The 16,695-nt window shown below is 33.1% G+C and overlaps 1 protein-coding gene across 1 annotated transcript in view; it reads right to left on the bottom strand.

Moving 5' to 3' along the window:
- Nucleotides 1–8,466, bottom strand: part of LOC130904259 (uncharacterized) — a 97,017-nt gene extending 88,551 nt beyond the window's left edge. Inside the window, exons 1-2 of the mRNA XM_057816923.1 lie at nt 7,204–8,466; nt 4,036–4,204 (exon numbers count right to left, since the gene is read on the bottom strand). Coding sequence (XP_057672906.1) covers nt 4,036–4,204; nt 7,204–8,466 — 1,432 coding nt within the window. The remainder of the gene's footprint in view (nt 1–4,035; nt 4,205–7,203) is intronic.
- Nucleotides 8,467–16,695: the final 8,229 nt, after the last annotated feature.

A 16,695-nucleotide genomic window follows, 5' to 3' on the forward strand; every position in this document is an offset into this window, starting at 1 on the left:
GAAGTGACATCAAGAAAATTGATCGACCTCGATTGTGAATTGAATTTTTAATGATAAGATTTGATTTTTTTTATTTATGTTTTCAATTTGATTCTTTGGTATGATAGTAATACAAGTATCTACATTGAGGTATACACATTGTTATTTGAACAAAACAATGAATTTAAAAATTTATAAACATGTTAATGGACTTTATTTTCGCTTTTTTGCATAGGTATTGCATATATAACAAAAGACAATACCTATACAAGAAAAACATAGTTTCTCTGAAGCACTAGATTAAATAAATACACTGGAAAATACTGGAACCCGAAAATATGGAGATGTTTTATTTTTATCAAAGTTAGTCCATATAATGTTACATTTTAATTTAGAAATATAGTTCGGAATATCCAGAATTATGATTATATTATATTATATTATAAATAAGGTGAACATCAGTGAATGCATTAATTTTGGATCGAGTAGAAATTATCAAGTTTCACACCAGCAATTGACGTTAGCAAAGCTTCCACAATGTCCTCCACGGTAACCACGTCTTTTGCACTCAGCATTGCAGTTTGAAGTGTAGTTAACAGCGCCCCATACGCAGCTCCCGATGAGTTTGTCAGCTTGGACCTCATTTTTAGGAGACGAAATTATCACCAAAAATGTAATACATACCAAAAACAACATTGATTGACAGTTCTTCACCATATTTGCGACTTATAGATTTTTATTGTGGACTATTAGCGAAGATTATTTTCTTTACGATATATCAATTTGTACTGCATTACAATTTGCGATCTCCGTATTTATATATTCCAAAAACGTTGAACTATTTAAAGAAGAATTCGGTTTATGACAAGTTGGGGAAATCCAGATTCTTAATTGATATAAATGGTAATTCAGCTCAAATTTCAATATTGTTAAGACGTATTTCATATATCAGAAATACACGGTGACCTCAATAATTTTGAAAAAAGTGGTAGAATACCTGGAACTAAAATTGACGGAGAAAACTTTACATCACAAAGTGATCCATTTAAAAAAATTAATGGTAAAATGTAGTCCAGTAATATCTCTTATCAAATATTCTAGGACTAGTAAGTTCTAAAATTAAAATAAAAGTAAAGAAAGAATCAAAATAAAAGATCTTGTAAGTAGAAATTTTCATCTGAGTTACGAAACTTTTCAAATCGTCGGATCATTCAAAATCACTCATTTTTCAAAAATCAACTCTGGAAAGGATGAGAACCTCTGAAATTTACGATTTGTCGAATGACTCAAAATCAATTTTTCATCTGAAAACTGTTTTACAATCAAATATATTTCAATAATCAAGAAATTCTGAGATTCTAGAGTCATTACATGACTGAAAAAGCCATGTTTTCAACTTTTGGAGAGCAAAGTATTTTGGAACTTTCGATTTGTGGGATGGCACAAAATCAATAACTTTTACAAAACAGTTTTTCAAACATTTGAAAACAGACGTTTGATTATATTTTAGAAACTTTGAAATAATCAATTTGTCACTTTGGAAAAAACTCCTTGGCGGAAATCTTCACATTCATTCCTGGACTACCAAACTATAGACTGGGCTGTAAGGAATTAGCCCTTTATCCCTATTTAAGCCACTTTTACATCTAGCAATTTCAATGCTTTCAAATGCATCCAACAATTTATTATTGGATGCAATTTTTAACAAGTTTACTTGGTATATACAAAAATTGATGGATGCAACCCTGATTCAGAGATTAAGATTAGAATTGAAATGGCAGGATCCACATTCATAAAAAACGAAAGCTCTTAAGCAACCGCAACCGATTGATACCCGATGTCGAGCAACGAAATCTTACGTACTCTCCACGCTGCTTCACGGTGTAGAATGTTGAACACTAAAAGTAGCAACAATGCTAAAATTAGAAGCTTTTGAAATGTGGCTGTATAAATGCATTTTAAGAATACCTTAGACTGAAAAATAGTTGGGTAATTGGGTAAAAAGAAAAAGCCTGGCTGAAAATCCTACGCGAATGTTTCCAAATACCAGAAGATTCGAATATAATTCATGCAGCGCAAAATAGAGAAGACTAGCAAATGATCCGATATCCATAATATGGAGTGACATCGGGAAAGAGAACCTGTGCAAAAAAACAAAGACCATGTAAAGCACCAAAAACGTAATTTTGTGACTGGATTCATGGACTAAAAAATAAATTAACACCGTGTATATTCATTATTTTGTGTTTTCAAGAAATACGCGATGAAATGGTAAATAAAATTCAACCTGATATGACCTCCATTTCTTAGTGGGAATACCCACTTGTTGTATTCCAACAAGTTTATCTGTATGAATAATGTAATTAAAAACATTTTGTTTTACGTAATAAAGACGTTATCATGCTACATTGGAGAATTTGAATTATTTCTGTGTTTCATGGGAAAACCAATGGTTGTATGTTCTAATTTTCAATTTTATTAATTTTAATTAATTATATACAAGATGTACATATAAGTATTTCATATTTCATAATAGTTTAAGTACAGATAGATTGCTGTTCATATGTTATGCTCATAGTTGTAGTATTATAGTCTTCCGAAATATCAAGAGATTATTTAGTAACATTTACATCATGAAAAGATTTGATTTATGAAGGGGTCAGAGTGGAAATAAAGTAATCAGCTCTCGTATTTCTCTAGCTACGATTCGTATGAAACTTTAGAAAGACAACATTTAATGCTTTATAACGAGTTTCTCATTAGACGCAATATAATTTTTCTACTTTCACTTCAAGAGTTCAAAAAGTATGAAAGAATACGGACCGCAAAAATTTAAAGATGTCAAGTTTCAAAAAAACATTTATAAGCCCTATACACAGCTTTATATTTCTAATAAAAACATGAGTACATATAAAAAGTCTCTTTGTCTGCATTAAATGAAAGATCTAGTTTGGTTTCAATAATGACGGTTCACAGTGTTGTAGTTAATAGTTAATGTATTTTCCTTCTCAAATTGAGTTTTATTACGGAAACCAGTCAAGAATTCGAACATAAAGATTAACATATTCAATGACAAAGGGTTATCTTAAATAAGTTTGTGTGTCTAAGACGAAAACATGGAGATCAGTCAGAAAATTGTTATTATATATTTTAAATGAATAATAAAAAATATACTCTTTATTTAAAATACGTAATCAATTATCGAGGTTATACAGTGTATTTTCATATGTATAAGTTGTAATTATTTCTTAGAAGAAAAATCAGAAAGCCATACTCGTATATTTTTAATTAAATTACGAAAACCGGGCTCTTTATGCGAAAGCGACAGTTTTATATTAAGTCAACCGTATCATGTGGGGTATCGTATGAAAGGGTTTCATTGGGAATGCTCAAAAAAAATTTCACGATTCTATTTATGACTAAGAATGAAAAATTAATCTTCTTCTTTCCTATGTAGGGGAGACCGGGGCTGGAAGTCACATTTATTCTCTTTTGTGTTTATTACCCATGCTTTCTCAGTTTAACAACTTAATTTATATATCAATAGATAGTGCGTTCGTTCTAGTTTCTAAGGACTTTAAGGTTTTTTGTTTAACATTATCCACTAAGGGAATATCACAATTTTTATGGAAAAGAAAAAGTGAGACTTGTAACCCCGTGTCAGGGATAATGGTCACATCGTGTAGGGTAGGTAGGCACATGATAAATTGAAGGGAAAATAAATATATTTATTTAAATCGAACCAACTTTTATTAAGTGTAGGTAATTAATTACCTATTGTGCCCAAGAAAAAAACGAAAAATGTTTTATACATAATAAAAAACAAAAGAAACTTCCATCAAAAATAGGTTAACGATAATAAAAACTATGCTCATAAAACAAAAAACCAAACTAAGCATACGCTATCAAACAAACTGGAGACCCAAGAATACGGTAACGGAAACAATAAAATATATCTAGTAAATCTAAAGAATCAGTCTGAATACTCAGAATTACAGTTCAGGCAAATGTAATATGGCAGCCCAAGTGTGCAAACTTCGTGAGCCCATAACTTGCATTCTTGGCACTGAATCCAGATTTCTTTGGGCTTGCTAACAGGATATAGGGATACGCATACCAGGCAAAACACTTCATCCTCTTCATCGTAAACTGATTTATTTTTCATTCTTTTTCCTTCCTTTCCTTTTGCATTCTTCTTTTCATTACCGTTTTTCACTTCTTTATCCTAAAAAGAGCTATTGTTACCACGAGCCTTCGACACTGGTCAACGAAGTTACTCGTTCACTCACTTTTCTGTTATGGCTGCTGTGACAACCAAACCGTGAGACAATCAAACCCGGTCTCTCCTATATAGGTTGGTTCAGTTTAGTCTTGGTGTATATAGTAATTTGCACTGCTGTTTGGACGCGCTTTTGTAATTTAAAATCAATAAATCGTAGTGACAATTTTGAAATTGGTGTTTTTGATACGATGTGCAGATTCTAGCTTTACCTAATGCAAATGTAAATCTGGGCTGTTATATATAGAATTGCAACTGTGATAGATGCATTTATTAAAAGATATAGTTTGAGTAATCTCGACGGTACGAAAGAAATGTTTAAAATTTGACACATTTACCGTTCGGTTAATTGTTGTTTATACGTCTCCACGATTTCTAATCAATGTTCCTGAAGGATGTATACGATACTACACGAATACAGCCGCTATAGGATTATGTCATGCCGATTGTTGTAGGAGATTTCAATACTACATACTATAATGCTATGCTACACAATTTTACCCTTGTTTGATATAGAGAGCAATACTGTTAGTTCTTTTTGTAATCACCAATAAAACTAAAAATGTCATATTTAGCCAAAAACTGTTGAACGGATTTGACTGTGTATACATGTGCGTTGTCAGGGTGAAAGAATCAGCCTCCTATCGGCAACAGATCTTCTTAACAATTACAAATAAAAGGTTGTGATGTTTACTTTTATTGATGATATTTTTTCATGGGGTGACGATTACGTCTTCCGTTGACTTGACTGTTGCTCTCATTATGGGTCATAACTATATAACCACTAGCTGACCCGACAGACTTCGTCCTGTCAAAAAGATTTGTAATGTGGCAGTTTTTGTGCCTACGTATTTTAAAAAATTCTCCTGAACAGAACCGTCACCCTGGTGATAGGGCGTTGTGAATAAAAAATAATTAAATAAAACATATATAAGGATTTAAAAGTAAGTAATCGCTTTATTGTTAATCATGTGAATCATAAATAATTATTATTATTATCATTGTAGTGCTTTGTGGTATACGATGTTTTTTGTTTGATTACCTGGCGCATAGATAAACAAATCTGATGGTTTTCCAACACGGGAACAGGCAACATACAATTGACCATGTGAGAAACATGGGTTTTCTAGATTAATACCACAAACACTTAATGATTGCCCCTGGGACTTGTTTATAGTCATAGCAAAAGCAAGCCGCACTGGAAACTGTAGTCGTTTAAACTCAAATGGCACATCAGTCGGAATCATTGGGATGCGCGGTATGAGAACATCTTCTCCTTTATACTTTCCTTTGAGTATAGTTGCTTCTATCACATTGTTTAGTAATTTTTTTATCGCTAACCGTGTACCGTTGCAAAGACGCGGTTGGTTGATATTTCGCAACATTATAACCACCGATCCGACCTTTAATTGAAGATTGTGAGGTGGCAATCCTGGCAAATCCAGCGAGTTTAAAAATTCCGGTGGATAGTTGACTACATCATCTTGATTAGTAGCCGAATCAACTGATTTATATATCCTCAATTCGCCTGTAATTTGTTCTTGAATTTTGAAATTTAATTCATTTACATCTATGTTTTTTGCAGCCAGTATAGCTCGTTCGCTCAACCAATCATGGTTTCTGTAATTTTGAGAAACATCTGGAAACACCTTCTGAATAAGTTCATCTTTTGATTGAGTTAACTGACAAAAACTTTGAGGAAAGTTAATGCAGCCAGTCAACATGTCTATAGGTAATTTGCCATTACCAATGTCAATGAGTTGTTTAGAGAATATGTTTCCAGATTGGTCATTTTGCAACTCGACACGCATATTCTTGCTCAAATGAAGTACTTTGACATGTTTCCACAAATTGGAGGACTTTAGACATGCATTGAGTTCATCAGCTGGCGTTGATCGTGGAATCACTGGCAATGTTTGACGAAAATCTCCTGCTAATAAAATCATTGCACCACCAAATCGGTTATTATTGCTCCGTAGATCTTTTAAGGTTCTGTCTAAAGCCTCCAAAGATTTTTTATGTGCCATCGTGCATTCATCCCAAACAATCAATTTACATTGCTGCAAAACCTTTGCCATTGCAGAGTTCTTCGAAACGTTACAGGTTGGAGTTTTATTGCTTTGCATATTTAATGGCAATTTTAGTGCTGAATGGGCTGTTCGACCACCTTCAAGCAAAGTTGCTGCGATTCCCGACGAAGCGAGTGCAAGTGCAATTTTATTTTGTGAGCGAATTGTTGCTAATATTAATGAAATCAAAAAAGTTTTTCCTGTACCACCAGGTGCATCTAAGAAGTAAATCACTCCAGTTTCATCATTTGTTACTTTCATAAGAGTTTCAAATACATACTTCTGTTGTTCATTTAACAGTGGAAGATTTGTTTGAATTAATTCTTTCAAAGCGTTGAGATCATACAGTCTTTCTCGATGCAACTCTTGGTTAAAAGCGTCATGCATTGGACGATTGGGCGCGGTCAGGCCTAATTGAATTAATAGTTTGTTTGACATTATCAAGCACATGTCCTCAATTGAAATCAATGCTTCATTGTAAATTTCTTCACTGATTTGTATATTTGGATTTCCCATTCTATTCCGTATTTGATACAAAATATCATCACACATATAATCTTTGTACTTGATCCACAAATCAATTGGGTTTGATGGGAAGCATGTAGATATGATTATAGAAAACAATGTTCGTATTTGATGAGCGTGTGATGATATTACAGCATCATTGAGAGTTTGATCCCAATGAGCGTCATTTTCAAGTAATTGCAAACGTTGACAGGCTTCTCTGTAGGATCCACACAATTCACCATCAACAGTTCGTAACTGTTGGAATGATGTTGCGCCACGTACATTGACTAATAGCAGTCGTAAATAAAAACATTCATCATTGCTTGGATGTACTGAATAAATCCGGCCAATCGCATCGGTGGAATATACATCTGTATATCCTGGAACTGGTTTTCCTTGTTTCCGTCGTATAAATATCCTTGAGGATTGATTCCAGGTATAATATTTTGGCATTTCAGAATATAGCAATGTTTGTGCGAAATCATCGTTTTGGCATGTCTCAAAAAAACTGGTTAATGTAGTAGATGGTGGCTGAGCAGCTCTTTGTACTGCGTTCTGTGTTGTAAAATACACTCTTTGTCTATTTTCTAAATGCACAGCTAAGTGAACAACAGAAGGATGTCTCTCATGAATAGGAAAAGAAAATATTCGCCAAACTGCTTCATTACTACTGACATAGCGGCCCATTTGGTATTGGGTAACTTCATCATTGGAATTCTCTGCACCAATTCCAATCACAGCCATATCACTCCCTTTGGTTACATATTTGCAAATGTATTTAATTGATTTCACTGAATGGCAAGATTCAACGTTGATGTGTGCTTTGAATGTCTTTGATAAAATGGGTGAATATGGAACAATCCAACGATCATCTATTTCAATATCTTGTTGATTTAATTTGACAATTGTTGATTTTCCATTGTCTGCTGTCGATCTGCGACGATACAATGGATAACCGTCATTACCAGTAATTGTTTCCGATATTAATGTCCGTGGATATCGTTTTGAACATTTACCATCCATCATACACGGTGAATTTTGATTAAGAGTTCCACAGGGACCATGTATCATGTGTTTGATAACTACCTCATGTAATCCAGGATCTACTTGTACATCAGGGATTTCAGCTGATATCACTGCATCAACTTCATTTGGCCTTATCTTTTCAACCAACCAAATCAAAATGTGTGCATGTGGCAATCCTCGTTTCTGCCACTCCACAGAATACATCCAGCAGCGTGTCTCACCAAACACATTATGTTTTACGATGAAATCCATTAATGATTTCAACTTTTGTCTAAAGACTCTGGCTGTAATATCATGACGATCAATGGGTGATTGCCCAGAGAATAACTCCTGCTTGATTTCTATCCATTGCGGATTGCATGTAAATGTGATGAACAAATCTGCTGTACCATAATGACGAACATACGACACGGCATCTTGAGCATATTCGTGCATATGCCGAGGGCTTCCGATGTATGTTGCTGGAAGAATAGTCATCCGACCGACATTCTGTGCATTTCCATCAGTATTAATCGCATCTCGAAGGTGAATATACTCTTCAGATCGGAGTTTGGTTTGATTCAACCTGATGAATGTTAATCTCTCCGTTTCAATTTTAACATACATGTCAACAACATATTTGTGATATAATCGCCGACATTTCAATATGTGATTATCTTCATTTTCCCGAATCATTAGGCGGTATGAATAATAGTTCATTGAACTGACTTTTCTGTTGGTTTCAGAACCTGTAAATAGATTTTTTTTAATAACATTCAAATATAAAATTAAAATACATAATATAATGACTGAAATATTATCGCCATAGCTAAACTAATATTTTAGTTACCTGTAATGGGATTTATCATTTTTGTTGAGAAATCGTAGCCATCTTCATCTTGCCAAAATATAATGGGATATTGCAGTGCATCTTATGAGCGGTGTGTTTCCTTTATACGTTGTAATTGATCATTCCGACGATGTAAAACAATATCACGGGATTCCAAGTTTTCTCCAACTAAAACGATAGCAACTTCATCAATAGTTGGTGCATTAAAACGTCTTGTATGTTGACCTGCAGGTGTTTTATCAGCTCTGATTACAATTTTGTGATTATCGGATGGCATCAGATCCAGGGCAGTTTTAAACAATATAATCAATTGATTGTGTTGATGAAATAAAGTTTGTAATTGTTCTATAATAGACCTCTTTACTAAATTGTTATGTGCACAACGCAGATCAATTTCTTGTGGTGAATTGCCCATAAAATAAATTTGCAGGAATTTGTTGTCGCTATCTGACACTGGTAACAGTTAACCTGCTCTGTGATATATTTGCCCTTGTATCTGTAAATATTATGGTGTGGTATAAATTAATGGATTGTCAGTGACCAAACTTAAATAATATTTGATCTTAAAAAGTATATATTTAGTTTTAACTAATATCTATCAAATATATAAAATATAATAAAAGTGTCACTGAAACTGAATCACCATATAATATGATGACTAAGTGATATATTTCGTAATGATTAAGAAATTGAAGATAAGTGACACATCTTAACTTTCGTGACAGAAAATTTTGTTCGCTAAAATAATTATGAGTAACTGCTATAATATAAGGTATATATTATAGCAGTTACTCATAATTGGCATAAAATTTTCCCGAACTACATTTGTTGCCCCAAATGAAGTCATTTGAAAGCAATTGTTATATTGTTGGATATGAGTCAAAAAGTGTATAGAATCTGTTCCTATTCCTGAAACCAATGAGTACAATGGTTCTGGTGGTGGATCCAATGGTATCAATTTCACTTTACCATTTGCGCAACACAATCCATTGGCTTCGTTTTTGTATTTTAATGCCTTACAGTGTGAGCAAACCGAGTTCATAGAACCAATAACAACACATTGGTAGTTACTGTAGTCAATTGACACATCGTAACTGAAAGCAGCTCGATTCAAACTTGCGCGATTATTAGTTGAATGTCGCGCTCGCGCTTCACGCGTTTGTGATATCCGAATTCTTTCACGTTCATTTCCGTCGTCACGTTCTTGTGCAGTACGATTAGATCGGTAATTAGCTTGGTTTGTAGCATTTCTGGTTCTTCTACCTAAATTGCTTCGTCTTATAGGAGGCATATCAAATATACATTATTTTTTCACTAATCACGAACTAATCAACTAACTAATTAAGCACTCTGCAAAAAACACGATATACGAATTTGTTTCGTGTATCAGTTGACAAAAGCAAACTCAGTAGATTAGGTAACAGACAACTTTTTTTTTTTAATTTGATATGACTTGAAGTCAAATCCTTTTAAGCCGTACGAATTGTTTTTTTTTAGCCGTACGAATTGTTTTTGTTTGGATATTAAAAATAATAAAACACTGTTGCTAACGCGATTTTTGTTTGACTGATGTAATGACGTGGAAACTGCTGCATTTTATCTCGCGTGCCGAAACTAATACAAAAGAAACGCGAGTTTCGGAACGCGACATTAAACTCCTCCAACTATGTATTCTGTGCTCCAACGCACACACACACATTGTTTTGATAGATATGATCTTTGACGTTAGGAACACACCTACATTGCTTAGACAACAGTGAGTGCTTGTAATTACCATAGCAATAAAGCTCAAATTGACTACGTTTTAGTTACAAATCATTTGTATGGGAAAAAGAAAAGAGCTATTTTTAGGGTTTTTCCAGCAATAATTCTAATTTTTCTCGCCGTAAAAACCATCCTTGAACTTCAACGAACATTTTAAAAAAAGATTTGGCCAAATTGGTCCAGGCGTTGTTGAGTTATGCGCTTACCAACACATTTTGCGATTCATTTTTATATTATAGAATATAGAAAGAAGATATAGATATAGATAGCTCATTAACAGATAATCTGAATAAGTTTCAATTTGTTCATTCAAAGTACGATTTCATTCAACTCGATTTTTTATCTAGTTTTCAGATAGATTATGAGGTACAAACTTTTCTGAACCGAGCTTCAAGATAACCGCTACTTACTGACAAATGATCAATTCTCCAATCTTTCCATATATACGCATATTTTTTTCATTGCATCTTTTTAACATTTTTTCAACATTAAAACAGCATTTTTATCGTGAAGATAATAAAATTTAGAAGCAGCACGTTGTTCAGTTAGGCTAAACTCTACAGACCAATAAGAGAAGCCATGTCGATACCACACATACCACAGACCCTGAAATGTAATGAAGCTATTCAACGTTTCGCTGAAGAAATGCTATTCCCGCTATTATTAAGACCCTATTATGTAACAACAAAAACCTCTAAGTGATTGGAAGTTTTGGAAATTCAATTTCGGAGAGGCTGACAAAAAAGCTGCGAGAACTTGATATAAACTCTGGCTAGGATCACAATTAACAGGTTTCTGTAAACAAGAACTCATTTAATACTATGCGCCATACTATGGGACAAGATGTTAAAATTTAATATAATCATTCTAAGCCTGATGTAGACAAAACTGGTGATGTATCTAAGGTTTACCTGATGTCAAATTTTTTTTTCCATTTATGATCATTGTTGTCCTTTGCAATGTTGACTGCTAGTTCAGAATTCTGAGCACTCATAAAATTCCTATTAAATATCAAAACTGAATAAGCTTTTTTTTTCTAATTCTGTTAATTTTTATAAGAAGTCGAGGTGATTACGACCAAGAAATTGTGCATAGATGAATTCAGCTTTAACTCTAAACGTAAATTATGTCACTATTGACACTATACGGCACAATCCGAAAGTCTGCTTTGACCATGTAATAATTTCCAGTTTCATCCTAGTCCACAATAAAATTCATTTAAAATTGAATTATCGAAAGTTCTTCAGTTTGTTCCCAATTGTTGCAGTAGCTTGTTAGATCTTGTATTCATCAAGGGAAAATTATCAAAAAATAATTTAAAAAGCTGAAATTACAATTTCTTAAAAAGATATTCTGCTGCCTTTCTACCAAAATATTCTCTCTGTAATCATAATTCCTGTTATACTTTTACAATCTCGAAAGTAATCAGTTTTATCAGAAATTTCATGCCGTTCCAAATGAAATGCAACAGGACAATTTCATCCTAAGTTATTGTACGGTTTCAAGATTTTTGGAAAAAGAAAACAGAAGATTTTTCCAGTAGCTATTGTCATTCTTTTATTACCGCCAATCTAGTGTTTTATTTTATCGAGCAATGTAATAATCCATCACATTATGATATGAGATGTTAATATTTAAGACTGGAAAACTGCTACACGGGCAGTTTTCAAACCACTGTGTCAATGGCATTTTTTATTTACATCTACAAGAATATCCATTTTACAAAAATGCAAACAGGTTGTTACTGTACGTGGAGAAATGTACTACATCTCAGATTTAAGAGTAGCTGCATATGTTTCAAAAAAGGAAGGTTTGCAGATTTAGTTAAACCTAGTACTTGAGTATCTTAAAAATTTGAGCTGCTCCATAAGTGTATTGCTGAGACGCTCACCGGGAGTTACACATGCTAGTTTATAAAACGGTCCAGTTGATTGTCTATAGTCGAGCCTGGTGTGGTGAACACATCTGGCTGTTTCAAGTGATTCTGATTTGACACGTTCCTACTTAATAGGTCAATTGTTCAAGTAACTGCTTAAGGGGTTCAGTTATTTATCAATAAATTTTCTCTGGTTGTGTTTGTGACTGGACAATATTACTTTCAAGACTCTTGTATTTTTTTTCTGAAAGCCTGTCTAGATTTAACTAACTAACTGTGCAGTTAATTGATTATTAATTGAGACCGGTGGATTTGGAACACCTCTTCTTTACATACTCATAAAATCTTTTTTGGTATCTACCAGAAGATATCTAGAAATTATACGTGGTAATTATTCCTCATTTTTGGCTTACCACTCTTCATCATACACTTTATAAGATAAAAGTGTCTAAAGTCGTGAATCGAACGTGAGGTGAATTAGGTGTGCTGGCTTGAATCGGTACAAAAAGTTATTTTGATGTAGCCAATTTTAAGTGTATCCTGCATAATTGCAGGATGCTAAGTCCGGTCGAAGCATAAATCATCTCCAACTTAATGACGTACAGATTCAACTAATTTAGTGAGGCAGGTGTTAATATACCTTCCAGAATCTACAGCTTCCCCGCTTACTCGACGCACATAAGGTATGAATATTCCATTTGTGGAAATTGTACACCAGACCAGCAATTTATCAGGGGGTTTTGCTTTATATTTATATTTTGCATTGTTCAAACATTCTTCTATATTGTCCGTATAAAAGTTATCGTTTCCTTTGATTCCCGAATTGGCAAAGTATTTTTCATCGTCCAAAACAATAATACGTCTTAATTGACGACAAAATCTAGGTATATTTAGAATACTTCCGTCTTTTTCGCTATTGTTGACTTGTTCTTGCTAATTCCGGCGATATGCTACTCTATGAAGTAATGTTACGAACAAGTTCGCAAAATGGTTTCATAGGCCGGCGTTGTCCAGCTACTATGTGATTTTAAAAATTCGGCGAATTCGCGAGGCGTTTTTCTGGCGGCGTCTTTTATTTTATTTATAAATGGAACTCTTTTGATGTTTATTTGTTTATAATTTTTTAGTAGCAGGAGGTTTATTTACAGTATTTCTACCAAATAATTTTTAGGAAAATCTATTTATTGTTTTATTCCTTCTTGCTCTAGAACTCTGTAAAATTTTATTTAGGTATATAAATGATTTGTGTAAATGCAGTTAGTTTTAAATAAATACTAATAGTGTAAAGAACGAATTAGTAAAAGTAATCGCAGAAATTATTCAAATGATATTTATAAGTGAATTATTATAAGATTAATGTATTTTATGATGTGTTAATAAATTAAGAGCGTAACAGACAGTGTTTATTAATTCTCTTCACGAATAGAAAGTGTAAATAAATACGAAAAAAGTTACTGTGTGGTAATTACCGACTTTGACTTTTGTACTTCCCCCCATTCTTTCTGGTTTTTCACCGGTAAAAATTTGGAGGTTCGGACATGCAATTTCTTCTTCCGAATCGACTACAGCACGGTAAATGTTTCTGCGCAAAATATTTTGGTTTTGAAAAATGCGAACTTTGTCAGTCTTCGAGATCTTTCCAGCCAAATTATAAAATATGCTTCTTCTAATTTTCAACTTATAACACATTTTAGTGTAACTGACTTGTGCGTCTTCTTTTTATAGGTATGAAGCTAATTTAGTTAATAAACATGATACATACTCGCCATATACTGGTTTGTGCGACTAGCGCCTTCCTCGAAGATTTTTATATGCTCTTGTTGCCAATTGTTCCTTTGGTGTAAGGCCGAGTTTTCGCAGATAAAAAATAAAAGCGGTTCATGCATTCAAATCACATGTAATGGAGGTACCTCAATCGGAATGGAAAAAATGCATCGACTTGGTTCAAACGCATATAAAAGTGTATTGATCTTAATGGAGAATATTTTGAAAAACAATAAAGCAGTGTCCAATCATAAATATTCGTTTTCAATTATCTGTCTCAAAATTTAATCATGTATAAGAACCATTTTCCACAACAAGAGAAAATAACAACACAACAAACAAGAAAAACATGTTTCCGCTAAACTAGAAAGATACTCTGGAATATACTGAAACCCAAACATATGTAGACATTACATTTTATTGAAGTTAATTATATTTGCGACTTTTATAGATTTTTATTATCTAATATTAGCAGGGATATTTTCTTTACGAAATTTCAATTTGAACTGTGTTACAATTTGCCATCTTCGTATTTATATATCCGAATAAGGTTGAACTAATTAAATAATTATTGATACAAATGTTAATGCAGGCTTAACAAAAGCTTTAAATGTCCTTGGATCGCATTTTATATATATCAAATACATGGTGTCCTTTTTGAAAAAAGTAGTAGAATACGTTGAGCTAATATTTACAGGGGAAATGTAACGGCACCCCTCTACCCTACACAGTTAATCCCTTAAAAATTTTTCGAGTAAAACATCCCTATTAGATTTTTTGGTCGACCCAAAATCATTCTTTTTCAGGAAACTGTCGCAAATAAAGATATTTCAATAATTCTGAAATTTTCAGTTGCCTCGAAATCAATCTGTTCAGGAAGCAGTTTTTGAAATTGTCGCAAATAAAGATGTTCCAATAATTCACAAATTTTTGATTCTTCGGTTTTTCAAACACATATTTTAATATTTTAGATGAGTCAAAACTGCTCATTTTCCAAAAAGCAATTTTTTAATTAATTAAACCAAATATTTTGGAACTTATGAAGTTTTCGATTTGTGAAACTAGGTAGTCTTTTGAATATTTTATGAAAAATGATTAATCCAAACATATGGTCATATTCTGTTTTTTAGCAGAAGAAAAGTTTTATTAGTTAACTACGCATAATCCAAAAAATAAATTCGATGGACATCCGAAAACTGTTCTGGCAGTTAATACACCATGAAGGAAAGTTATACAAACAGCGCATCGTTTTTTATCCATACACAATTTCAACAACTAGATAATTTTTTGAAACGCGTTTTATAATTTAATCTTTTATTACTGTGTAAACATCATTATCTCAGCAACAATACTCTGCCATTATCTGCTATCGATTGATGAAGTTGATGTGTCTTATTTGAATTGCAGAACTAAACCTTGATCCAAGAGATAGTAAGGACATATTCACAAAAACACTCCAAAATGGTATTAGAAGTAGAAGCATCTGTAGCGATTCCACTCTTTCTTCACTAATTAATCAAATACATATTTACTAGTTGATTATGGTTCTCGGATAAACAATAATCACCATCTTCAATAAGAGATACCAAATTTATTGTAAAAAATAAATTGTTACCACCTATTTCAAAATATTTCAGGTAGATTATCTTAAAAAATTGTCGATGATCTATCTCAGTTACCAAACATTATTACCATCAAAAATATTTCAGAGCCCTTCTCTGGGCTGGGTGTTTTTGAACTTATCAATGTTGATTACCTTTAATACAATTCATGGTTAACTGGATCTAGAATTAATCAAATTTTGTTGTAAAAGAAACACTGCTTTGTGGAGCAAAGAAAAGTTGACTTTTAACAGAATAAAAATGTACTAAAACTCGTTCGACATTAACATATCGTACACTCACGGTTTCAATGTATTTATTTAAACAAATTATAAGAATGAAGAATTAAGAGAAATAAAGGTTTATAACTTTTTATTGAAAAAGTTGAGGTTTTCCTGTAAAATTTTTTCTCCTTTCTCAGCCAATTCGATTTTCTTGTTAAATCTTCGTGAGCACATACCGAGGATTCTCTAACGATAACAGACTCTTACCACTTGACTTGTAATTGCAAACATACTACAGATAACCCGATCAGTATCGATCATAGTCTTCAGTCATTCGACTGATCTTAACCATTATTCTTTCTGGAACAGATCAATTGACGTTCTTACACTTACACCCGATCTTCCTGGACACGTCGCTGCTACTTGCCTATTCCAATAATTTTCTTTACTCTTTTCTCTAGCGGCCTTGTCCACATATCTCAAGGATGCTTCAACGTGTGCGATTTATACGTCAAATCACCTTGAGCATCTTAAGTAGAAATATGACCAATAAATCGTACATAATGGCATTCAATCGATTATTCTCCAGCTCTCTTTTGAGCTCCGCTATTTGTTGCTGAGATCTTGAGGGCGTTGAGAACAATCCTACTCCTGATAACATTTGTGGTCAAGTACTTTCGTCAGAAAAAAATATGAATCACTGTAATTGCATTGCTCGCCACCTTTTTCTAAAGGTGACATATTTTAACTTTGTACGGATAAATTCTATTGGTTTCA

The sequence above is a fragment of the Diorhabda carinulata genome, chromosome 2, assembly GCF_026250575.1.
Source record: "Diorhabda carinulata isolate Delta chromosome 2, icDioCari1.1, whole genome shotgun sequence".
NCBI lineage: Eukaryota > Metazoa > Arthropoda > Insecta > Coleoptera > Chrysomelidae > Diorhabda > Diorhabda carinulata.